Source organism: Lissotriton vulgaris, chromosome 7 (genome assembly GCF_964263255.1).
Source record: "Lissotriton vulgaris chromosome 7, aLisVul1.2, whole genome shotgun sequence".
Lineage (NCBI taxonomy): Eukaryota > Metazoa > Chordata > Amphibia > Caudata > Salamandridae > Lissotriton > Lissotriton vulgaris.
This window is the reverse complement of record NC_141695.1, coordinates 233964823-233991550: the sequence shown is the minus strand read 5'-3', so window position 1 is coordinate 233991550 and position 26728 is coordinate 233964823. Positions and strand designations below refer to the sequence as shown.

At 47.6% G+C, this 26728-nt stretch overlaps 1 protein-coding gene across 1 annotated transcript in view; it reads right to left on the bottom strand.

Annotated features, from left to right (window-relative positions):
- LOC147701272 (IgGFc-binding protein-like) overlaps positions 1-26728 on the bottom strand; it is a 901303-nt gene that overhangs the window by 494997 nt on the left and 379578 nt on the right. The window contains exons 21-22 of the mRNA XM_086929332.1: positions 23763-24310; positions 14459-14557 (exon numbers count right to left, since the gene is read on the bottom strand). Coding sequence (XP_086785458.1) covers positions 14459-14557; positions 23763-24310 — 647 coding nt within the window. The remainder of the gene's footprint in view (positions 1-14458; positions 14558-23762; positions 24311-26728) is intronic.

The following is a 26728-nucleotide window of genomic DNA, read 5'->3' as shown; positions in this document are numbered from 1 at the left end:
CTGCAACCTTACATGGGTGGAGAAGGTGGTGATGTAGTGACTGGTTTTGTTCAACATCAGCTGATGATAGCCAGAGTTCAGATCTACCTTTCAGAAACGCCTTCCCAAGTTTATGTCTGCAACAATTTTATTTATTGTAGGCATGATGTGCCTTTACCTTCTGATTGCCTTGTTGGGTAACCTCATGTCAACACACAAACAGATCGCCCCAGGCTGCTTAGGTTTGGGAGCGAATACTAATGGCAACAGCCATGGGGTAGGTTCTTCCACCTTCTCAATGACACCAGCTTTTTCCAGCTTCTCTAGTTCCGCCTCCTCCAAAGGATGCAAATGAAATGGCACCCTCCTATGTCAAAGCGTCACTGGACGGATCGTCTTGTCAATGTGCAGCTTCACTTCTACTCCCTTCAGGCAACCCAGGCCCTCAAAGAGTTCTGGGAACTCCTCCATGATGTTCTCGGGATGCGACTGATGCAAACATCACAAGCCCCAGGTCTTCCTCTGAGTGGCAGCCCAGCAGGGTCACTACGTTGTCCTCTGTGACGTGGAACTTTATCAGGGTTGTTGTTTCCCCATGTGTGACCTCCACTTCTATCACTCCCTGCAGAGGAATCGGTGTGTCACCTCCATATGTGGATATCCGTGCTCTCGTGGGCATCAATGTAAGAACTGGATCAAGCTGTCTGTAATGAGGTCCGTCTAGGACGTTCACCGACACCCCTGTGTCAATAAGCGCCATCATGGGGGTGTCACCCATCTGGATCTGGCACATTGGGGCGATCGCTTCTTCTTGTTGCTCCTCCCCGTGAATGAGACAACCCATATCTTCAACATAGTACAGTTCTTCCAACCTAAATTGGTTGCATCCCCATGGGCACACCTGTGTTCCTCATAAAAATAGGACTCCAATAAATGATTTCATAATAGATTCATTTCAAACGTACTCCGTTTATTTGATATCTTCTTTCTTGAAATTGTTTTCATTTCATTTCAAATCAAGATATTCTTTATACATTATCCTCTTTAGCCCTTCTTCCGGAAGCATCACTGCAGGAAGATCGTAGCACATATGTTGTTCATACCATAAACATTTCAACATACATTATTACCATTATAACACATCCTAAACTTGTAAACGTTTAATGATGAGTAAATTCATTGATTGCTCATGTGTGTTTTGTGAAGGTAATCATGGAATCTAAAAATGCTTTGTGGTGTTCGAGTTTTAAAGTGTGAGCATGCGTTCAGTGCTCCGATAATGGTGAACCGCGTAGATCCACATTATGTCCCATGTGTAGCCAATTATTCAAAAAGCGTGAGCTGTCAACCCGCCTCTGTCACTTTCTTGACCCTGTCCAGTCGCTGCCCACGACTGCTCCCTGACGTCGGTGCATTTAGGCTAACGCTGGGCGAAGAACTGCACCACGCTCACGTAGTTTGCGCTACTTTGCACTACACGAATCGCATGTAGCACAGTGCAAACATGCGTATCGGTCATTTTTCCTTGCTCGCGGTCCTCAACGTCAAGTTGGCGAGCGAGCAAAATGACATACCTGCAAGACTTTTTCCTTGTTCGCGATCAGCAACATCATGTTGCCGATCGCGAGCGTGGAAAATAAACCTCCCGGCGAGATTCTCAATGCGGAGAGGTCAGGGTTCTCATTGCGAGTGTTTGCGTATGCTCGTGACCGCTTGCAATGAGAAATTACCAGTCCGAGTTGAGAAAGCTGCCGCTCGAGTATAAATCTACTTGAGTGGCAGAAAACGACCGCTTGCACTGTGCAAGATGCAGTTTGCACTTATTGCACAGTGCCGACAAGCATCCGGCACTGTGCAATGAGTGCAAACATCATTTTGCACAGTGCACTACGCAGTTCGCGTACCTCGCGTAGTGCAAAGTGCACTTCGCTTAGCTACGCGTAGCGCTAGTACGCAAACTAAGTCCAGGGTTACTTTAGGCTCATACAGATTTTGGCAAAATGCCCCAGTTTTCCGCGCTTCAGGCACGTCTTCCCATTTGCCGGGCATCCTCTTGGCGAGTGCTTCTCCAATCCACAATTGTTGCATCCTCTTTTGTGGTGTTGGCCACCTGGTGCTCCTTTTCCTCGACCATAACTTCTTTGTATCGCCTCCACATGTTCCTTCTGGACCGCTGTTTGAGTCGCTGAGGCAGTGGCTGCCGACTTGCGCGAATGCTCTACTTCCGTTTCTCCTGCCCTGGCATCCTCCAGTTCATGCGACCTTCTCGATATGAGTATCTCGTCCAAGGAGAGGCCTGGTTGACGTAGGATGAGTTTCCTCAGTTCCGAGGTTCTGCAACCCTGGATCAGCTGCATACTGATCTCCAGTTGTTTATCGATACCTGTACACGAAATCGCAAGCCTCCTCAACCTGGCATAGAAAGTGTCTATAGATTCCTCATCTTGCTGTCTCGCCTGTCGCTCTTGAAATGTTCGAGATCCGGGTTCAGCTGAGGGTCAAAGTGACGATTCAGCGCAGCTACGGCCGCTGCGTAGTCATCCGCGTTCCCCGTGTTCAGCAGGTCCTGGAACAGTTCGTATAACTCTTCTCCTCCCAAGTGGAGCATGGTAGAGCGCTTGACCGCTCCATCTGTCTCCTTGACAGCCTGGAAGTAGTTTTCTAAATGTCCGACCCACTTTCTCAACCGTGGCCCCGCGGTGACAGGATCCGCCAGCTGGCTAAACGGCAACAGTGCGGACAACAGCAACCTCATTGGTGCTCCTCCTCCACTGCCTCGTGTCGCATTATTTCCTGCTCACATAGATATTGACCTCCTCACACCCACGTGCTCTCTTTCTCACCAGACTCCTTGGCCTCCGTGCTGTTCCTGTCCTTCAGTCTTGCTAGGTATCATTCGCCCTCCCCTCAGCGGGGACGCCTTATTTGTTGCACTGTCCCTTATATTGTCCTACTTTGTGGCACTATTATTTATTTTTTGGAACCTGAGTGGTATGTGTACTATGGAGACTTGTCTGTGCTAGTGCTTGTGGATGTGTGGCCACACGCTGTACTCTCTGAGTTACTGGGTCCTCACACGCAGGGTTCTACCCCTCGCTCATTCCAAGTGCGCTTCTACCCAGTGTGATCGCGAGATCACAAGATCGCATATGCGTCTAGGCCTCCCTGCACGCATATGCGATCTCGAGCCGCCCTGGCGCGGTCATGCGGTACTTCAAGGCAGGCCGGCGTGGCAGGCTCCTCTTCCTCTGCTGGTGCATGCCAGCACCCATATGCCACCCGCTCATGCCTGAGCGCCACAGCGGAAGTTGCCCCTTTATTTATTACCTCCCGTCGATGCCCGGCCAGGAGGGTGAAGGTGCTACATTGTGTGGTAGTGGTCGGCTGGCTCACTACAGAACCCACTCCCAGCCAGAGGCAACACCTACAATTTCGGTTCCCAAAACATGCAATACCACGTTGACCTTGCCAGAAAAACTAGTCCCAAAACACCCCTTCCCCTGCTTCAATTTCGATCAAGTACTGCCTTGCAAACAAAACTGGAGGTACTGAGCTAATCAAAGCCCAAAAATAAATATGCAGACTAGTCTAGTGCAAAAAAATTGTAAACTGCTTTACACTCCACGAATCCCACTTCTCCCCTGGGCCCTTACTAAATGTTAATGGCTTTCCTTTAATCAGTTCCCAGGCCCTCACTGGCACTGTCCAGTTCCTAAAAATCACAAATCATTATTATTGTGCAAGTGCCACACCAGCCGCCAGTAACCTATTTTTTTTGCTCAGAAGTATGTGGCTCTGATTAACTGTCCGACTCAATCATGATAAACAGTGTCCGACCACTGCGCCTCAATTCCGAATCTTTCTGCCTTCCAGCATAGTGCCAATATCGGCAACACTCGTCAGTTCTAGTAACGCAACATACATAAATAAACCACAAGACACTTTGGATCGTCCTGTAACTCCTCCTGCAACACAAAATAATAAGTTAGATTCTTCCCCCCCTCCTACCACCCTTTGGCCATCCGCAGGATAAGCGGTAGGGCAGAAAACAGCGAGACGGGCAGCGGTCGACCAATGCCCCGAGACAGGCAGCGGTCAAGAGGCTGCATAGTGGGCGGGGGAAGGCATATGTACCCCTGTCCTCCCCCTCCCACGACCACCGGAAGTGACGCAGCTAGCTGACCCCCCGGTTCCTGGACCTGGGACCTAGTCTGCTGCCTCCTGAGCCTTCCTGTGGCACTAAGGCGGCCGCCCTGTTGGAGGGACCCCTTCGTGGCCCCCCGGCAAGCCTTGGCATAGTGCCAATATCGGCAACACTTGTCAGTTCTAGTAACGCAACATACATAAATAAACCACAAGACACTTTGTTAGTGGAGAATATTTCTGCAGGTTTATTTTGCATAACAAAAATATGCCAACATGGTGAGCTATCTAACGGGTGATCCAAGGGCAGGCCAGCCCCTCTGCTGCCTGCCCGCCTGATGAGCCAACTTACACCCTGGCCGTCGCCAATCAGTGGGTACCAATTTTGGGAGGGGCCACCCCTCCCATCAGTGGACCACCAGTCCACGCCCTTTCTCGCACCCCCAGAAGGGGGCGGAGCGTTCCGGCAGCCCCCGGTTGCTCAGGCACACAACCGCCGTAGTTCTTCCAGGGGACACGCTAAGACATCCCTGGGTATCCTTGGCTTAGCACCCTTGTGCCGCTGCATATCGTACCCATCTGTACTTTGCAGACCCGGGATCGCCCTGTAACTCCTCCACAGCCCTGGGGGTGGCCACCGACACAACCAGGGCCCCCCACACCAAGGTAGGCGTCTTTACCTACATCAAGCTGATTACCGGACCGCTCCCAGGCCTCGAAAAAACAAGTCCAAGCCCATACTGGACTAGAGGCCAGCATGCCCCCATCTGGACAGGTGCCCCCAACCTTACTAAACTTCCCGTGGATTTTAGTCTGATACACCCAAAACCCCTCTGTACAGGGATGGATGCATAACTTACACCAGGGGAAATTCAATTCTGGCATCAGGACCCTCCTCCCCTGGAAAGTCAAAAATCACCTCCCAGCTGTCAGATCACCAGTGGTGAGAGGGGAGACACCCCCCTGCCCGGTCCGCTGCTTCTACCGAAGCTGCTCCAGTGCCTGCATAGTTGCATCACCCCTCCCCGGATGGTCTACGACTGGCTGTCCCCTTAACTGCCTTGGGTTTCCCATCGCCCCACATGTTAGCATGTCCTGCTGCATCTGCACTCGTAGGGGGACCCAGAATCTGTGATAGGCGCCTCGTGCCTATGCACCCAGGATGACCTAAAACCAATAGATTGGTGTTGGTTCAATGTTAACATAGCCTGGCTGAAGAGCAATACTTTTGACAAGCCACTCCTGGCAAGTGGCATGCGGATGGAAGTAAGAGTTAACCAGCCCGCCTTACTTCCTCTTTCACCCAGTTATCTGTTTATAGCACTTGTCGAAGGATGTCCATCGCATTCAGTCAGTCACCACCCTAGGTGACGCCTTGCCAGAGGGGAACCAAGTATAGACACCTGCCCTTTTTAGAATATTGGGAATGCCAAGTGTTGTATAATACCAAGTAGCCCATTTGTGTTTAACCCAGGGAATTCCCCAATCTTATGGACCATAGCACACTCGCTGGATGACAACTTCCACAACATGCAGGGCTCCCAAGTAAGGCTATAGGACGGGAGAATTTGCACATGATATTGTTACGCAGACCCTCCCACCCCTGCGGTGCCATATGCATAAACTGCGCCTGCCCTACGCCCGAGGTTTACACACTGGCTAGCAAACAGCATCCCAGGACTGAGCATCACTTAACCAATCCAGACGCTGCTCCCTTGCACAGTGCTAAATTAATATAATTGGTACCTTGGTTCTCGGTATGTATTCTGAATTGAAATAGGGAATAAAGAAAAAGTATTCCCTATTTAGTATTTATATTACTATGGCCAAACTTTATCTATTTTTACCTTTTATAATCTCCTGTCTCTTCATGAACCACAGCTACGCCTTGGAATATTACTGAATGATTTTTTATTTTATCAAATAAAATCTTTGAATATTTTTTGTTTTCAATTCAAACACATTTGTATATACAAGTAATTTTTACATATATACAATAGAAGCCCTTCATTTCCAAACTAGGATGTCACAATGAAAAAGTAAACGGGACATTCCTATCGAGATCAAACAGACTAGTGCGAGGAAAACAAATAGGTACAAATTATTTAAACCAAATGTTTTTTCAATCCCTCAACAAATTATTTCAATAAATCAAAAGTGTTTTTTATATATCTGTTGTCTCTTTATAGTCGACGCGTTTCAGCCAATCAATTCTGGCCTCTTCAGGACTAGGGCTATTCAAAATCCATCTGTACAAATAAGAATGGGAACAGACAACACTTATAAATCCCATGGACTAATAACAAAAAATATTTATCTACATATCTACATATAAACATTAGATGGAGCATAGATTTTTTGGATATTACTCCTGTGAGCGGCCTGACCATTGTGACAACCAATTAATAAATTAATTGAATAAGGGCAAGCTTGTGGTGGCTAGTTACCCAATATATTGTACTACAATATTATTCTGGGGTTCTACATATTGTTTTCTTTTAAATAAAGTATAATTATGCAACAAATCTAAGTATTAGTTATTGCCATGGCATAATAAATACCGGGTAGTAGAGTCATCTGGGATTAGAGGTAATTTCCGAGTTTTATCAGGAGCTCTCCTTTTCACTGAGCTCGAATCATGTCCAGTAAATGGAATCAGCTCGTGTACTGCCGGTTCCTTGATGAAAAATATATCCCCCTTTTTTTACTTTTTTACAGCATCTAGGTCCTAGAAAGAGAAGCCAAAGAAGCGACAAACATCAGTGGCTTCAAAAATAAATCCAAATTCCTACCAGAAAGTGTACTACTTCCGCCAGATATCCTGGCATTTGAGGATGTAGTCTTGCGTGAACTTGATGAATTGCAGTCAAAAAGAATCTTTTATAACACCAATTGTAGCAAAATGGAGAAAATAGCACTAAAAAATTTATCAGAAAACGCGGCTTTAATTATAAAGCCCGCGGATAAAGGAGGTGGAATTGTGTTGCGGGATGTGACTAAATATGACCAAGAAGTAAATAGACAGTTATCTAATCAGACACATTACAGAAAATTAGAGACCAATCCTTCTGTAGGGCTTAAAGAAAAAATCTATGATATTACTAAAGAGGGCCTAGACCATGGTTGGCTGTGTAAAAAAGAATTTGACTTTCTTAACACAGAAGATAATAAAACACCTAACATTTATGTACTGCCAAAGGTGCATAAGTCAACAATAGACCCCCCAGGAAGACCTATTGTGTCGGCGTGTGGGTCCTTATTAGAACCCTTGGCCAAATATACAGATTTCTTTCTGATTCCAATTGTCAAACAAACAAAATCATACATAAGAGACACTATGGATTTTATATCTAAAATTGAAAAACTACCGTTTAACGAGGAAATCCAATTGCTAGTGTCTTTTGACATAGAATCGTTGTATACGAATATACCGCAAGATGAAGCAATAGCGGTTATGGCCAGTGTACTAAATGCTAGAGAGAGACCACATCAAGTCCCTTCAGAATTCATTGTATCTTTGGCCACTATCTGTCTAAAAAACAATTTTTTTAATTTCAAAGGTCAACTTTATTTACAAACGTCAGGAGTGGCGATGGGATGTAGTTTCTCCCGAAATAGCAAACCTTGTGATGGCCGAATTTGAAAATAAATTAATCTACAGTGATACCAATCCCTTCAAAAACTGTATAAAATTATGGTGTCGTTTTATAGACGATATTTTCTTAATTTGGGAGGGTAGTATTAACAAACTACAGGACTTTCACAATTGGCTCAATTCCCGCACAGCTGAATTTAATTTCACTATGGCGTACCATCAAAAGAAATTAAACTTTCTAGATGTTTATGTACAGGCTAACGATGGAGAACTAGAAGTTAGTCTGTACACTAAACCGACAGATCGTAATACACTATTACACTTCTCCAGCTGCCATCCCAGAACCTTAAAAGAAAATTTGCCATATGGCCAATTCCTAAGAATTAAAAGAAACTCCAGCAAAAAAGAGGACTATTTTGCGAGTGCGGAACTCCTAAAAGAAAAATTGGTTAACAGAGGTTATCCTAGGAGGTTAGTAAAAAACGCTCTAAAAAGAGCGTGGTTTACGCCAAGAGAAAATCTATTAACACCAAAAATAACAGAAAAAGAGTCACCTTTAACATGCGTCTTGACATTTGATCCTAAGGTTCATAAAATCAAAAAGATTATCCAGAAACACTGGAAAATCATAGAACATCTAGGAATCCAGAAACCACTATTCGCCTTCAAAAAAGGTAAAAATATCAGACAAATGCTTGTGAGAGCAGAGAGAAAAGAAGACAAAAAAGTAACCGATTTACGAGGAATGTTGAAATTACCTCCTGTAATTGGCCATTACAGGTGTTCAAACTGTGTGGCCTGTACCTTGACATCTGACTCAAAAGAAATTGAGATTAATGGATCTATACACCAACAAAGAAGCTTTTCTAATTGCAACACAAGAAACACAATTTATTGTGTTACTTGTCCTTGCAAAAAGACTTATATTGGGCAAACGACCCAGTTGGTCAAGAAACGCATCCTGCAACACAAGTCACGCATCAAATGTAAAACTTCAGGGGCCCCTTTAGTACAACATTTTGAAACTTATCGACATTCAGAGGAAGATATAACCTGGTCAGTACTTTGTGTATTAGATAAAACAAGACCAGAAGAGATTGAATCCAAACTGAATAGATTAGAAGCGAGAATGATTGAAAAATACAAAACAGCAACCACAGGGTTAAATGAAAAAGATGAGATCTGGTCCTTACTGTAAAAATTTAATGAATTTGAAGTGTGACTTATTGTGGTTCTGTTCCTTGATGTAACATGCAATGATACTACCATAGAATAAAATTATGAACACACCATTTAGAATGTGAGGAGCGTCTGACCGGAAAAGATTATTTGTGACTTTACAATTATTAAAACCAAGGGCAAAATATCATTAATAATAAGCTTCATTTTATAATAAAGAAACTTTGTTCAAATAGGTTCCCTTGACTTCATAAACTTGATCAGCTGGCTAGAATAAGGAACCTAGATCTGGGTCTCGATGTTATTATTTTTTAGTATCCCAGTGGGTGTAGTCGTCTGGCAATGTCCTCATATTAGAAAATAGAATTAGTCCCTTGTTTGTGGCAATAGCTTTTGTCAGGTAGTACAACAGTCCTTTTTCATTGTTTATACAAATAAGCCCGGAAAAGATAGTCCCTTGTTCATGTCGCCTTAATATAGAGGCGTTTATTCTCCAACATAGCAAACAAGCGACGATCAACTAGAAGAGAAGAGACGAACATAAAGCGTAAGTGCCATTCAAAGCGCCGATATATTGGCCAGCATTGCACGTTTATAGCGTGGGGCTGACAAATGCGGGGTATGTTGTCTCTTTCAGACACCGGGGATAGAGCACCTAACCTGACCGGCTTTCGGTAAATAAACGCGAGCGAGCAAAACGAAGAGCCGCTCTGCGTGACAGCGAAGTAAGTTTGCTACCTATTTAGTCAGAGCGCGTGTTACAAAACCGGGCCACAGAAATAACGTTACTGACAGGAGTTTATTATGCACCCTTTACCTAGATGCTGTAAAAAAGTAAAAAAAGGGGGATATATTTTTCATCAAGGAACCGGCAGTACACGAGCTGATTCCATTTACTGGACATGATTCGAGCTCAGTGAAAAGGAGAGCTCCTGATAAAACTCGGAAATTACCTCTAATCCCAGATGACTCTACTACCCGGTATTTATTATGCCATGGCAATAACTAATACTTAGATTTGTTGCATAATTATACTTTATTTAAAAGAAAACAATATGTAGAGCCCCAGAATAATATTGTAGTACAATATATTGGGTAACTAGCCACCACAAGCTTGCCCTTATTCAATTAATTTATTAATTGGTTGTCACAATGGTCTGGCCGCTCACAGGAGTAATATCCAAAAAATCTATGCTCCATCCAATGTTTATATGTAGATATGTAGATAAATATTTTTTGTTATTAGTCCATGGGATTTATAAGTGTTGTCTGTTCCCATTCTTATTTGTACAGATGGATTTTGAATAGCCCTAGTCCTGAAGAGGCCAGAATTGATTGGCTGAAACGCGTCGACTATAAAGAGACAACAGATATATAAAAAACACTTTTGATTTATTGAAATAATTTGTTGAGGGATTGAAAAAACATTTGGTTTAAATAATTTGTACCTATTTGTTTTCCTCGCACTAGTCTGTTTGATCTCCATAGGAATGTCCCGTTTACTTTTTCATTGTGACATCCTAGTTTGGAAATGAAGGGCTTCTATTGTATATATGTAAAAATTACTTGTATATACAAATGTGTTTGAATTGAAAACAAAAAATATTCAAAGATTTTATTTGATAAAATAAAAAATCATTCAGTAATATTCCAAGGCGTAGCTGTGGTTCATGAAGAGACAGGAGATTATAAAAGGTAAAAATAGATAAAGTGTGGCCATAGTAATATAAATACTAAATAGGGAATACTTTTTCTTTATTCCCTATTTCAATTCAGAATACATACCGAAAACCAAGGTACCAATTATATTAATTTAGTCTTCTTTACCCAGGTACCGTTTGGTTTAATGGGTTTCCCCTGCTATTCATAGAAGACCCTTGCACAGTGCAGCACCAGGATTGGTTTGAGTGGACAAACTCACTGCTCTTTAAGTTACTGGGTGTCTGCGGTTTTGAGCAACCCCCCACTCACTAAAGGGCAGTAGACAAATGCATGCAATACGCATGTCTGGCTGGCCCGCGAAAGGGTGCCAGCCAAATCAACATGCGCATTTTTTTGGCTTAGGTGCCCGGCATCCTGCCCTAGTTGAGGCCAGCAGCAGTGTCAATCAAATGTAAGCCATGCCCACGCACTTCAGTTCAGAGCTGCAGCCGGCTGCAACTGACCCGCACCGTTTATTAAATTGATGAAAGAAGCTCATTATCAAATGTTATAGCTGGAGCCAGCGAGGGCGAATTTTGTAAGTGGGGCAATGCCCCAGCGCCCTGAGGCAAGAACTGACCCTAGTGCATATACTTTTCATTATCTGTATTGGGGAACTCCTAGTGTGCTCATTTCTGTCTCACACACTAGACTTTATCATTATTTGTTAATGGTTGTAGCGTCTCAGTGTAGGTTTTCACGGAGTTTGTGCACCAGGTCTTTAATTAAATAAGTGCTGTCTTGGTTTTGGCTCCATACAGTGCCATACAGGTTATTTGAACTAGTTTAGGGAATCTTCTTTATTTGTTCTTGTTTTCCATTTCAGTTCATTGTAACCCTGCCTTCTATGTAACTTGGACTCCTGCTCATGTTTACATGACATCCTTACTGTTGGCGACGTCTTTTCATGTGAGGTAATCCTTTATTGACATTTCTAAATATGTAATCCTTGCCAAAATTCGGATTACTGTGTACATCCGAGATGCATCACACACGTAGATCCTGTTTTTGATGTGTATGATACCAGGCCCTGGGTACACCTAGCCTTATAGGAAAGCAGTCCGTAGGTACCCCACAGTTTTCTTGTGTGCCAGGTACAGAGTACATGTGACATCTGGCACTTTTTGGGTCTTGCCAAAGCAGTGCTTGTGCTGTCTCTTCAAGACATGCTTCAGTCAGGATATGGGCATTCAACATGATCAGTGCTTCCTTATGGTTTGGTGGCCTGCCTTTCTAAATTCATTTACTCTGGTTGGTCAATGCTGTCCATCTGTCCCGCCTTTGGGCAATTGGCTTCCTCCCAGCGGACATCACCAATTGCTTTTTTGCTTCGCCATCTGTTGACTTCTCTGCTCACACCCCCTCCCTCTCATCATTGCTGCTATCCTTCCTGCGGCACGACATTGCATTGACTTTTGTGGCTATGGCAGCACACAGTGCTATAGCTTTAAACATCTAAAGCTAAAGCGTGGTGTGACCAGTGCTTTAAATGGGAAAATATAAGTGCAGGTATTCATTAAATTGAGTTAGGGGTGTGGTTAGTGTGCGGGGTTAGAGGCGGAGCGAGACATGCTAATATAAAGACACTTCTATTGAGTATTCATTTTGCCCTTGAACTGCCCTTGATAGTAGTCTCAAATTTAGTGTATGTGCAGATTAACAGCTACATATGCTTATAAGGGGTGGTGGAAGACTTGTTTGGAACAAGCCCTAAATCATAATGGAATGAGTTTGTAAACTATGAGTGCAGCCGAGCCATCTACAGTACTATTAGCATTTTCAGGCTAATAATCAGTGCGTCCCAGAACCAACAAGATTCTGGCATAGCATCATAGCATCCTTAATAATGAGTTCTACCACGCTCAGACTCGCAACGCCCATATTCAGCCCTCCCACCCCCCTCGTGTGTGTCAGCCTGAGACAGCTACACACAGACAGTTTTTTTGAGCTGTTGTAGGCTGGCTTGTTTGGCATCTGTCTTAGCGCAGATGCACTGAGTACTTCACAGGTCTTTAAAAGATCATTTACTTGCTAACGAGGTTTTGTTGTTTTTTCACCCCTTCTTAGAAGCCCTGGTTTCTACTCTGCCTATTTCTGGAAAAATACCCCCCCTCCCCCCCACCCGAATTTTTCATTAACCCCCCTCCCAAAAAAATGTGCCGCTAGTTGCGTCCCTGACACCACTTGCAGGACATACCAAAATACGTGAGAAATGTATTAATCAAAACAAAACGTGATAACTCATGAAATGAAGGGTAAACACGAAATGTTAATGTTTCCTTGTTGTAATATTTGCAGCCTCCTACTGTCATCTAATGTCATACTCTTCCTACTTGCTTGACTTAAGTGAAATCCTTAGATCTTGTAGAGTGCGCACACATACACACACAAACGAGCATCCACACATTTCTTTAAGTGTCCCGATTCTCTTCCTCTATGATTTAATTTCTCAGACAAACATACACAATATATCAGGCAAACAAGAAGACATCAGCAGACAAATACACACAAGGCTCCCTTCAGATTATTCCTTAGATACTTCGCAGCGCCAGCCACGGTGCAAATGAGATTGACAGAGCAGGGCCTGGATGGGGACTACTCTCAGACACAGCAGGATGGTGAAATCTCCAACAACCGGACATCTCACATCCCGTGCATAATGCAAATGAGCCGCTGCTGAGTGGTTCAGCTGTGGCTCAGCTAAGGGCTAGAGAGGGGCTTTGGAAGTCAGAGTGCCCTACAGATCTGCTCCGTTCTGACTGCCTCGAGCTCAGCAGCACAGCACCAATGAGCGAACATTTCTTGCATACCGGTACTCTCCTTGGCAGTGGAGAAGTGCCGGTACTCAGCTCGCTAAAAATGAGAAGTGCTGGTACTCAGTCCCGGTGAGTACCGGCCCATTTAAAGCACTGGGTGTGCCGCCATTGCTACAAAAGTCATTAAATAAAGAAATAGAAAAACAAAGGCAGACGGACATCGCATTTCTTTTACAAAGCAAAAGCTTACAAAGCAATAGCTCAACATTTAACTAATGCGAGACCAATTATATTGCAAATGGTTGCACCCCATTAGTACCAAATTAACACCCAAATGTAGCAATAATTAACAGATGAGCATTCCAACCAAAGGACCTTCCACCACGTTACAACACGTGTCGCTGTATTTTTGGTAACGTTTGAGCTAGAAACAAGGTTTTTTTGTTCAAATCTGCAGATTATGCAGCAGATGATGGATTATGTGGCAAATGCGGAATATGTATAAGTATGCGAAAGCTGGCACAGCTGAACAATCGCTTCATTCCTGTGGCCCTGCTCATACCTCTGACTAGGTCAGGAAGTGCTCCTCTGTGAATGCTTCTTTCTTTGCATCTCATTTAGTTTTTAGTTTAGCCTCTATGGAAACGAGGAACACTAAACCTGAGGTTATCACTCCACAACACAGACTACCAGACCACATCATTATTCTACATAACACATAATCCCACTCCACATAATTCCTATACACTAAATACCACATACTTTATATCCACATATAAATCCACTGCACAACATACCACATAATTCCAATCCACAAGACGTAAATCCACTCCAAAAAACGTTAGATAAAAAAGTTTTACATTTACAGCACCAGTAGCTCTATCGCAAATGCAAGACCTATTGCATTCCAAATACGTGTTTTAATATGCTATCATGCCATTAATGCCGAAGTGTTCATATTACTTTGCAGAAAACCTCAAGGAAAATAGTTCACCAAGTTTTATCTAAAGTTTTTTTTTGTTCAGCCCTGCAAATTCAAAAAAAGTGATCAACCATTTCATACAATTTCAAAATAGGCGCACATGAGCGCCATAGTGTCACTCACCTGCAAGGCTGCCGGGTCTGAGGCGCAGAAGCCAACCCAGAGCCTTTTATAGAGAGCGCTGTCAGACACCTCGGTTATGCAGCCTAAGAAGACGCCCACCTGGGAAACAAGTGCAGCCAGTTATACCAAAGTACACGCACTGCCCCCTCCCAGGGACACACCCATCCGGGGCACTGGAGACAGTGGCGTAATGAAACGTGAGGGGACACCCTCTCGAGACCCAGCCAGGAGCTCTCAGTGCAACGGCCCACCTCCAGTGCAGAATGTAAGAGGGGGGCCCCTAGAGGTCGGCCCCTCCCCCCGCTCTGTGGGGGCTGCGGGGGTCAGTATTATGCCACTTACCGGAGAGGAAGCCACGGGGCAAGCAACCTGCACACGTCACTCGTTCCATCGGCGACTGTAGGACTCAGAGTCCCGCGCTTTTCTTCAGGAAACCTTCGGGTCCCCGTGGCAGCCAGGGACTCTTGAGAGCAGACAGAGACGTCACAGGCCCGCACTGACAAGGGGCCTGATAGTGCCTGCACTCCAGTGAGGGATGCAGAAGGAGCTTCAGTGCAGGAATAGAGGCGCACAAGGAAGAGTGCACTCAGGGGAGCAGGTGTTCGAGGAAAGAGGCGCCAGAGAAGCTGGAGAAACCGAGGTCTTAAGCAGGCTAGAGGCAGCGAGTGCGTGCATTCCAGTCAGGGATGCTGAGGGAGCTTCAGTGCAGAAATAGAGGCACACAAGGAAGAGTGCACTCAAGTGAGGGACTATGAAGGAGCTTCAGGGAGAGGCACTCAGAAGGGTGCACTCAGGGGAAGAGCCACTCGGAGAAGTGTGCACTCCAGGAAGGATGCGCTATTGGAAGGAGACTGGGCCGAGGACATAAGCAGACGTGATACCAGTGAGTGCATACGCTCCAGTCGCAGGGGCTTCAGTGCACTCAGGGGAAGAGACACTCAAGGAGAAGAAGGGCGGTGGCATCGGGAGCAGTGCTCGAAATGGAAAAATAGAAGTGCAGGTACTCTGTACCAGAGTACCTGGTTGTTTATGAGAAGTGCCGGTACTCTCCAATTAAAAAGTATTGCATTTCTCTTTAGAAGTGCCGGTACTCTCGCTTTCAAAATAAAAAAAGTGCTGCTACTGCGTACCGGACAGTACCGGCCCATTTAAAGCACTGATCGGGAGGGGGCACTCGGGAAAGGATGCACTCAAAGAAGAATGCCCCCCTGTGAAGGAATTCATTCTCGTATTTATTTATGCGTTTTGTAAAGGGCTGACTTGTGGCGGGCAGCCACCTTCAGGCCCTGCTAACTATGAAGAAGGCTAACTAGGTTAACCAAGTGTTACCAGAGGATGGTTGGAGATATCTGCTGTCTCCTGGATGCAACGAGCAGTCTCTTGTAGAGCGCCCTCTGCACACAGTAAACTGCATTGCTTCTAAGAACTCTCAGCCTTTTTCCAGTGCAGGAACTAATGCACGGCGCGTTCTCTGAAGGAAGAGATCACACTGTTAATAGTGATGAATGCGATGTCTTATGTGTGCGCTGTATCTATTTTATTCGTGGGAAGAGAGCTCACTCCCTGTGTGTGTGTGCAGAAGGAAGCCTGCTGCCTGCACTGACACTGTCACTCTTGTATGTGTGCCGTAGCTGCTCACTGTGTGCAGTAGGAAGCCTGCTGCCTGCACTGACACTGTCACTCTTGTATGTGTGCCGTTGCTGCTCTCTGTGTGCAGAAGGAAGCCTGCAGCCTGCACTGACACTGTCACTCTTGTATGTGTGCCGTCGCTGCTCTCTGTGTGCAGAAGGAAGCCTGCAGCCTGCACTGACACTGTCACTCTTGTATGTGTGCCGTCGCTGCTCTCTGTGTGCAGAAGGAAGCCTGCAGCCTGCACTGACACTGTCACTCTTGTATGTGTGCCGTAGCTGCTCTCTGTGTGCAGAAGGGAGCCTGCAGCCTGCACTGACACTGTCACTCTTGTATGTGTGCTGTGCCTGCTCTCTGTGTGCAGAAGGAAGCCTGCAGCCTGCACTGACACTGTCACTCTTGTATGTGTGCCCTAGCTGCTCTCTGTGTGCAGAAGGAAGCCTGCTGCCTGCACTGACACTGTCACTCTTGTATGTGTGCCCTAGCTGCTCTCTGTGTGCAGAAGGAAGCCTGCTGCCTGCACTGACACTGTCACTCTTGTATGTGTGCCGTTGCTGCTCTCTGTGTGCAGAAGGAAGCCTGCAGCCTGCACTGACACTGTCACTCTTGTATGTGTGCCGTCGCTGCTCTCTGTGTGCAGAAGGAACCCTGCAGCCTGCACTGACACTGTCACTCTTGTATGTGTGCCAAAGCTGCTCTCTGTGTGCAGAAGGAAGCCTGCTGCCTGCACTGACACTGTCACTTTTGTATGTGTGCCCTAGCTGCTCTCTGTGTGCAGAAGGGAGCCTGCTGCCTGCACTGACACTGTCACTCTTGTATGTGTGCCCTAGCTGCTCTCTGTGTGCAGAAGAAAGCCTGCAGTGGCACTGTCACTCTTGTATGTGTGCCGTCGCTGCTCTCTGTGTGCAGAAGGAAGCCTGCTGCCTGCACTGACACTGTCACTCTTGTATGTGTGCCCTAGCTGCTCTCTGTGTGCAGAATGGAGCTTGCTTTGCTGTGGCCAATCCTATTTGTGTGTCAAACATGTCTGTTCCTTTCACTTTGTCAGTGTCTAGTCTTCAGTGCAGAAGGAATCCTGCAGCCTGCACTGACACTGTCACTCTTGTATGTGTGCCGTCGCTGCTCTCTGTGTGCAGAAGGAAGCCTGCTGCCTGCACTGACACTGTTACTCTTGTATGTGTGCCGTAGCTGCTCTCTGTGTGCAGAAGGAAGCCTGCTGCCTGCACTGACACTGTCACTCTTGTATGTGTGCCGTCGCTGCTCTCTGTGTGCAGAAGGAAGCCTGCTGCCTGCACTGACACTGTCACTCTTGTATGTGTGCCGTCACTGCTCTCTGTGTGCAGAAGGAACCCTGCAGCCTGCACTGACACTGTCACTCTTGTATGTGTGCCCTAGCTGCTCTCTGTGTGCAGAAGGAAGCCTGCTGCCTGCACTGACACTGTCACTCTTGTATGTGTGCCGTCACTGCTCTCTGTTTGCAGAAGGAACCCTGCAGCCTGCACTGACACTGTCACTCTTGTATGTGTGCCGTCGCTGCTCTCTGTGTGCAGAAGGAAGCCTGCTGCCTGCACTGACACTGTTACTCTTGTATGTGTGCCGTAGCTGCTCTCTGTGTGCAGAAGGAAGCCTGCTGCCTGCACTGACACTGTCACTCTTGTATGTGTGCCGTCGCTGCTCTCTGTGTGCAGAAGGAAGCCTGCTGCCTGCACTGACACTGTCACTCTTGTATGTGTGCCGTCACTGCTCTCTGTGTGCAGAAGGAAGCCTGCTGCCTGCACTGACACTGTCACTCTTGTGTGTGTGCCGTAGCTGCTCTCTCTGTACAGAAGGAAGCCTGCTGCCTGCACTGACACTGTCACTCTTGTATGTGTGCAGTCATTGCTCTCTGTGTGCAGAAGGAAGCCTGCTGCCTGCACTGACACTGTCACTCTTGTATGTGTGCTGTGCCTGCTCTCTGTGTGCAGAAGGAAGCCTGCTGCTTGCACTGACACTGTCACTCTTGTATGTCACTCTTGTATCTCCCTGCTGCGTGATTGCCCTGATTGAGTGCCTCGAAGTGCACGCAGCGCTTGGTATCGCGCTTGGTATCGTTATTATTAATTTTATGCCTGCTTGCTCTATTAGAGCGTTTTTATCGCGCCTGATATCATCTGATTGCCGACATAATTAATACACATTGGCCTTGCATTGCGGGGAAGGTAAAAAGCGCCTGCACAGTCTTTTAATAATTTTAAATATTGCTGTACCTTATCTCGCACTCCGGCTGTGCCCCAGTTTCGTTTCTGGTACCGGGCTGCCATTTTGTGGAGTGTTTGTTTACCTTCTGTGAGCCCGTGTCTCCTCCCAGCTCCCGCCTCCCAGCTGCCCCTCCCACGCTCCGCTCCCCTCCACTCTCCATTTAAGGCAGATGCACCAACGCGCAGCGTCCACGCCGAAGGTGCGCCAAAGGTAAGCCCGTCTATGCCCGTCCGCGCCTGGCCCGCGCCCAGCGCCAGACCCCCTGGCCCCCGCCCCTTCCACCCCACCCGCATTACATACGTCGCCTCCACCCTCCTAGCCCGAAACCCCGGTCGACTCCCCAACTGCGCCCAAGCCGCCCCTGGACACACCCATGGACCCTTCACATGCAACTCCTGCAAATTCGACAGCACCAAGACCAACTCCACATCCACTAAAACCAAACTGAGACCTGACACCAACCACCTAAAATGCATCCTGCTCAACACCCGCTCGGTCCACAGACATGCCGTCGACTTTTGGAATCTACTAGACACCATCTCCCCGGACGTTGCCTTCCTAACAGAAACATGGATGAACGCCTCCTCAGCCCCAGACATCACCATTGCCATCCCGGAAGGCTACAAGATCATCCGAAAAGACCGCACCAAGCAAAAAGGAGGAGGCCTCGCTATCATCCATAAGAATTCCATCCGCATCTCAACCAGCTCAGACGTCAACCTTGCTAGCGCCGAACACCTTCACTTTCAGATCCACACCGACCCCAAGACCACACTCAGAGGCACCCTCCTCTACAGGCCACCAGGACCCCGTGCACAATTCAGTGAAGACATCACTGACTTTATCACCCCACACGCCCTCCCCTCCGAGGACTACATTCTATTGGGAGACCTCAATTTTCACCTGGAAAAAAACAACGACAGCAACACCACCACCCTTCTGGACAATCTCGCCAACCTCAGACTCAAACAACTTGTTAATACCCCCACTCACGACGCAGGTCACACACTCGACCCTATCTTCACCTCCAGCAAACATATCTCCTTCAGTCACACCACAGCTCTCCATTGGACGGCCCACAGCTGCGTTCACTTTATCTACAAAAAGGCCACAACCCACAACCATCCTGAACCTACTATGCGAAGAAACTGGAACAAAATCACCATCGACCAGATCTCCTCATCGCTTCTTCAAAACCCCCCTGCCCACTCTTCGAACACCAACCAAGCAGCCATTATCCTCACTCAATGGCTAACCAACAGCGCCGACAACCTAGCACCCCTGAGAAAAGGTCAAATCAAACTAGGCAACAAAAACGCCCCCTGGTTCAACGATGATCTTAAGAAATCCAAAAAACTCTGTCGCTCCCTTGAGAAGGCATGGAAAAAAGACCCACACACCAGTACCAGGGACGCCTTCAAAAACGCCACTCGCATACACCACCAACTGATCCGGACTGCCAAGAAAGCCGCTTTCAAAGACCGACTCGACAACAACGCCCACAACAGCAAGGAATTATTCAACATCGTCAAAGAGTTTACCAACCCCGCTGCCAACTCCAACGACATCACTCCCTCTCAAGCCCTTTGCGACTCCCTAGCTTCGTTCTTCCACGGCAAAATCGCAGACATCCACAACAGCTTCGACAACCAACCCGGAGACCAACCCACCAAACCTTCCGCCGTACCTTTACCCCCCTTGAACATCCTTAATGACTGGAACCCAATCTCCACTGAGGACACCATCCGCCTGATGAACTCCATCCACTCAGGATCCCCCACAGACCCATGCCCTCACCACATCTTCAACAAAGCTGATTCCATCATAGCACCACACCTCCGAGACGTCATCAACTGCTCCCTCAACTCCGCCACCTTCCCGGAAAGCTGGAAACACGCCAAACTCAGTGCCCTTCTGAAAAAACCCACAGCGGACCCCACCGAACTCAAAAACTACCGCCTCATCTCGCTCCTTCCATTCCCGGCCAAAGTAATCGAGAAAGCTGTCAACAACCAGCTCGCCGCCTTCCTCAAAACCAACAAATCCCTCGACTCCTCACAATCTGGCTTCCGAGCCAAACACAGCACTGAGACCGCATTCATCGCAGCAACAAACGACATTCGAACTCTACTGGACAATGGAGACACAGTCGCCCTCATCCTCCTCGACCTCTCCGCAGCCTTTGACACAGTTTGTCATAGCACCTTGTTACAACGCCTCAGAAACATCGGAATCCAAGGAAAAGCACTGGAATGGATCACCTCGTTCCTTGCCGGAAGAACTCAGAGAGTCCGCCTTCCACCATTCAAGTCAGAGGCCACTGAAGTCATCTGCGGCGTGCCACAAGGTTATTCACTCAGTCCCACCCTCTTCAACGTATACATGAGCCCCCTCGCGGCCATCGCACGCCAACACAACCTCAACATCATCTCCTACGCTGATGACACTCAACTGATCCTCTCACTCACCAAAGACCCTAACACCGCCAAAACAAACCTACATGAAGGAATGAAAGAAGTAGCCGATTGGATGAAGCACAGCCGTCTGAAACTGAATTCCGACAAAACAGAAGTCCTTATCTTAGGAACCTCCCCCTCTGCCTGGGACGACTCCTGGTGGCCAGAGTCCCTTGGAAAAGCACCCATCCCAACGGACCACGCACGGAACCTGGGCGTCATCCTGGACTCCTCACTCTCAATGACCAGACAAGTCAACGCCGTTTCATCATCTTGCTTCAGCATTCTTCGCATGCTCAAAAAAACTTTTCGCTGGATCCCCACCGAAACTAGAAAAACGGTCACCCACGCACTGGTTACAAGCCGCCTGGACTACGGAAACACCCTATACGCCGGCACCACCGCAAAACTTCAGAAAAACTCCAACGCATCCAGAACGCATCAGTCAGACTCATACTAGACATCCCGCGTAACGACCACATTTCTGGTCACCTGAAAAACCTCCACTGGCTCCCCGTCAATAAGAGGATAACATTCCGCCTCCTAACCCACGCACACAAAGCACTTTACGAACTTGGACCCGAATGCCTCAACACACGACTTTCCTTCTACACCCCCCCCCCGCCAGCTACGCTCCTCCAACCAAGCCCTTGCTGCTGTACCTCGCATCAACAAAACTACCATGGGAGGAATATCCTTCTCCTACCTGGCGGCTAAAACCTGGAACTCACTTCCCACCCACCTTCGCCTCACTCAGAACCACCTTGCTTTCAGAAAGCAACTTAAAACGTGGATATTCGACAAGTAACTCCCCACCCTTCTCCAAGCGCCTTGAGACCCTCTGGGTATGTAGCGCGCTATACAAATTAACTGAATTGAATTGAATTATGTGTGCCGTCGCTGCTCTCTGTGTGCAGAAGGAAGCCTGCTGCCTGCACTGACACTGTCATTCTTGTATGTGTGCCGTCGCTGGTCTCTGTGTGCAGAAGGAAGCCTGCTGCCTGCACTGGCACTGTCACTCTTGTATGTGTGCCCTAGCTGCTCTCTGTGTGCAGACGGAAGCCTGCTGCCTGCACTGACACTGTCACTCTTGTATGTGTGCGGTCGCTGCTCTCTGTGTGCAGAAGGAAGCCTGCTGCCTGCACTGACACTGTCACTCTTGTGTGTGTGCCGTAGCTGCTCTCTGTGTGCAGAAGGAAGCCTGCTGCCTCCACTGACACTGTCACTCTTGTATGTGTGCCCTAGCTGCTCTCTGTGTGCAGAAGGAAGCCTGCTGCCTGCACTGACACTATCACTCTTGTATGTGTGCTGTGCCTGCACTCTGTGTTGGTGTGTGTGACTGATGCTCTCACTGCCGCAGTTTGTTGTGTATGTGTGTGTGCGTGAACGGAAGGAAGCTTGCGCTGTATCTACAGCAGGCCGGCAAGCATACAATATCAACTGTGCGTGCAATGGAAGCGTGAATTACTGCAGACCATTTCTTGTGTGTGTGCGCAAAGGGAAGCCCACATTGCTGCACATGAGGAATGTGCCACCCCTAAACATATAAGCATTGCAAACACCCTTCAAGATCCACTTGCTGGTCAACCCCAATTCTCAGTGCTTTGTTAAGGGTGTACATGAAGCGTTCCACTTCTCCATTTACCCGAGGCCACTGTGGCGTCACCTTCCTGTGTCAGATGTTGTGCTTATGCATAAACTCTCTAAACTCCTACCCTTGAAATTGCAGTCCATTGTCTGTTTTGATTTCGTGAGGAAACCCCAGCACTGGCCTGACATTAAGCATGGGCGAATTTTGCGAATCTCGCGTTCGCGAATTTTGCGGATTTGCGAACTCGCAATCCGCAAAATCCGCGAATTCTCGCGAATTTGCGGATTTTTTTTGTGTGTTTGCGCGGGTTTCTGCCAGTTCGCGAGGGTTTTGTACAATGTCGCAAATTGCGAACTTACCTGTCGGGTCGCAAGTTTCGCGAACTTGTTGTTTCTACGTGTCCAGCCTGTTTGGGACACTCTTCTTCATCACTGCCACTCTCTGTCACCACTGCCACTCTCTGACTACTCATGCCACCCTCTGGCCCACCCATGCCACCCTCTGTTTCATCACAGCACCCTCTGGTTGTCCAGTCAGTGTACATTATTGTGGCAACGCAAGCACACCTTCCCTGCCTCAAGTGACCTGAATTAATTTGGGGCTGATTAATGTGTCACAGAATATTTTTTTAGCTGGCACCTGCTTCCTTAGTGCTTCCTGATTAGTGATCTTTTGCACTTGCTAAGTGCTTTCATTGTTGCAAAATTAGTTACAACACCTGCCCTGCTCCAACTGACAATAATGAATTAGGGGCTGATTAATGGATTTGAACTTCCAGCCTGGCTCCTGCTTGTCTCCCTTAGCTGTAATTCAGGACCTTTGTGGCATATGTGTAACTATTCTGAGGTTCAGAGCAGGGTCACATAATAGTTGCAACTGGCAACTGAACTCTGGAGGGGCCCCTCAGGAAGCACTACAGGAAATGGCTACTAATGATGAGCCTGAACTTTTGAACCTGGTAAGTAGTTTCAGTTTTGCTAAGATCGTATTTCTGCAATTTTGCACTTATTCGCGGGGCGCGAAGTTGTACTGGGAAGCCGCGAACTCACGCGAACAGTGCGAGTAAAATCCGCTGCTCGCGGATTTGCGGATTTTGCGGGAGATTCGCGAATCTCGCGGATTGCGAATTTACCGAAAATCCGCAAAATCCGCGAGCGAAACGGATTTTCCGCCCATGCTTACCTGACATGCTCAAACGCTGTTGAATGCACCACTTCCACCACTGGGAACTTAGAAAATGTATCAATTAGTACCAACGTGGCATGCCCATCCAGGAATGATCAAAAGTCCATGCTCATAATCATCCATGTTCCAGCACTCGCTTCTTCTGTAATGATCGGATGTACAGGGGGTTCACTCCAGTTATGAGACATGAATGGCAGCCCCTCACGATCTCTTCCATCATCCGGTCCACCCCCGGACACCACACCTTTGTTCTGATCCAGGATTTGGTTTTGGCAATCCCTTGGTGTCCTTGGTGTGCCAACTCGGCCGTTCTCCTCCACAGACTCTTTAGCACAACTACAAGCGATCCCCGGAGCACCAAGCCTTCCTCACTCTCACTTAGCTCATCCCGGCAGAGCCACAGTCCTGTTCTGTTCTTCCTTTCTTCATCTGTCAGCCTCCGGACTCCATCCAGAAAGTTTTTCCAATTGTGCCCCCCAAGGGCTTCTTCCAAATCCATAAAACATCCATCCTCTCGGGTTGCTTCCATCAACTCTTCCATTGACAATGACCTCGGGCATGCTAGCTCTGTGATGAGCCATAGATATGGTTCTGTCCCTTCATGCACTTCCTTCTGCTCTCCAGGACCAGCAGCCACTGGATGTCTCAATAGGAAGTCCACGGGGTTGTTGTCTCCAGGGCGGTACTGCATCTCAAAGTCATACTGTTGCATCTGCACTGCCCACCACTTGATGCCTGGTGGCCCATTCCTCACTGAGCCACCAAACAACGGTACAAGCGGTTTGTGGTCAGTTATCACTTTGAATTGGTGTCCACAGAGGTACAAGTCAAAATGCTTGCAGGCCCACTGGATTGCCAGCGCCTCTCTCTCTATTTGAGAATAGTGCATCTCGACAGCCGTCAATGCTCTGCTCGCATATGCAATAGGCACCCAATCATGTTGGTCCGTCTCTTGTAGCAACACAGCTCCCAACCCCACCTGGCTGGTGTCAACAATCAGTTCAGTGGGACTCCCTGGTCTGAAGTAGGCAACTGTGGCCCCTTGTCAAATGGCATTCTTCATGTCTTGAAATGCCTGGGCGGTCTTGCAGGTCCACCCCCACTTGGCATCTTTCTTTGTCAGAGCCCTGAGGGGTTCCGCGAGTGTTGCCAGCTGCGGAATGAACCGACCACAGTAGTTTGCCATTCTGAGGAAACTCTTCATCTCCGTGAAATTCTGAGGAACTGCAGCCGTACGTATAGCTTCCACCTTCGCTGGGTCCACCTGTAACCCTTTCTTTGAGAATTTGTAGCCAAATTAGTCGACTTCAGTTGCATAGAACTGGCACCTCCACTTGTGTAGAGTGAGTCCTCGTTCCTTTAGCCTTGTGAGTGTTGCCCTTAATGTTTCATAGTGCTCCTCCAACGTCTGCGAGTAAATAAGCACATCATCACTGACATTCATTACCCTGGTCAGGCCCAACAGCACTTCTCGAATGGTATCCTGGAAAACTTTGGCTGCGGAGGATACGCCAAAACTCAGTATTTTGAATCTTCGCAACCTTACATGGGTGGAAAAGGTGGTGATGTAGCGACTGGCTTCGTTCAACATTAGCTGATGATAGCCAGAGTTCATATCTACCTTTGAGAAGCAACTTGCAAAGTTGATGTCTGCAACGATTTTATCTATTGTAGGCTTGATGTGCCTTTCCCTTCTGATTGCCTTGTTGGGTAACCTCATGTCAACACACAGATGGATCGCCGCAGGCTGGTTGGGTTTGGGCGCGGTTACCAGTGGCGACAGCCATGGGGTAGGTCGTTGTTCCTTTCTTAACGACACCAGTAAAGGACACAAATGGAATGGCACCCTCCTATGTTGAAGCGCCACTGGCCAGACCGCCTTGTCAGCTTGTGCAGCTTTACTTCTACTCCCTTCGGGCAACCCAGGCCCTCAAAGTGTTCTGGAAACTCCTCCATGATGTTCTCGGCATGCAACTGATGAACTTGTCATGCAAACATTACAAACCCCAGGTCTTCCGCAGAGTGGCAGTCCAGCAGGGTCCCTGCGCTGTCCTCTGTGACGTGGAACTTTATCAGGACTGTTGTTTCCCATTGTTTGACCTCCACTTCTATCACTCCCTGCAGAGGAATCGGTGTGTCACCTCCATATGTGGATATCCATGCTCTCCTCTGCATCAACGGAGGAGCCGGATCAAGCTGTCTGTAATGAGGTCCATCTACGACGTTCACCGACACCCCTGTGTCAATGAGCACCATATGGGGGTGTCACCCACCTGGATCAGGCGCATCAGGTGGACACTTCTTCTTGTTGCTCCTCCATGTGAATGAGACAACCCATATTTTGTCATCATCTTTGTCATCCAGAGCTTGGAACCGTAGGCAGATGGCATCCAGCTCTTTGGTCGGTCCACCCGCCTCTGTCACTTGCTTGACCCTGTCCGGTCGCTGCCCACTACTGCTCCCTAATGCCGGCACCTTTAGGCTAACCCTGGGCGAAGTACTACGCTATGCTCACGTAGTTTGTGAAGTTTGCGCTACTTTGCACTATGCAAATTGCATGTAGCACAGTGCAAGCACGCGTAGCTTAGCGGTCATTTGTAACTTGCTCGCAGTCAACATCGTCAAGTTGGCGACCGCGAGCGAGCAAAATGACATCCTTGTGAGACTTTTTCCTCATTCGCGATCAGCAACATCAAGTTGCCAATCACGAGCGTGGAAAATAAACCTGCTGGCGTGATTCTTAATCTCGGCAGGTCAGGTTTCTCAATGCGAGGGGCTGTGTATGCTCGTGAGCAATCCGCTTTGAGAAAGCTGCCGCTCAAGAAGAAATCTACTCTAGTGGCAGAAAACGACCGCTTGCACTGTTGCAAGATGCGGTTTGCACAGATTGCACAGTGCCGACAATCATCCGGCAATCAGTGCGAATATCATTTTCCATAGTGCACAACGCAGTTCGCGTAGCTCGTGTAGTGTAAAGTGCACTTCGCTTAGCTACCTGTAGCGCTACTACGAGAACTACGTCCAGGATTACTTAAAGCTCATACAGACTTTGGCAAAATGCCCTAGCTTTCCGCACTTCAGGCATGTCATCCCATTTGCTGGGCATCGTCTCGGCGAGTGCTTCTCTAATCGGCATTTGTTGCATCCTCTTTTGTGGTATTGACCACCTGG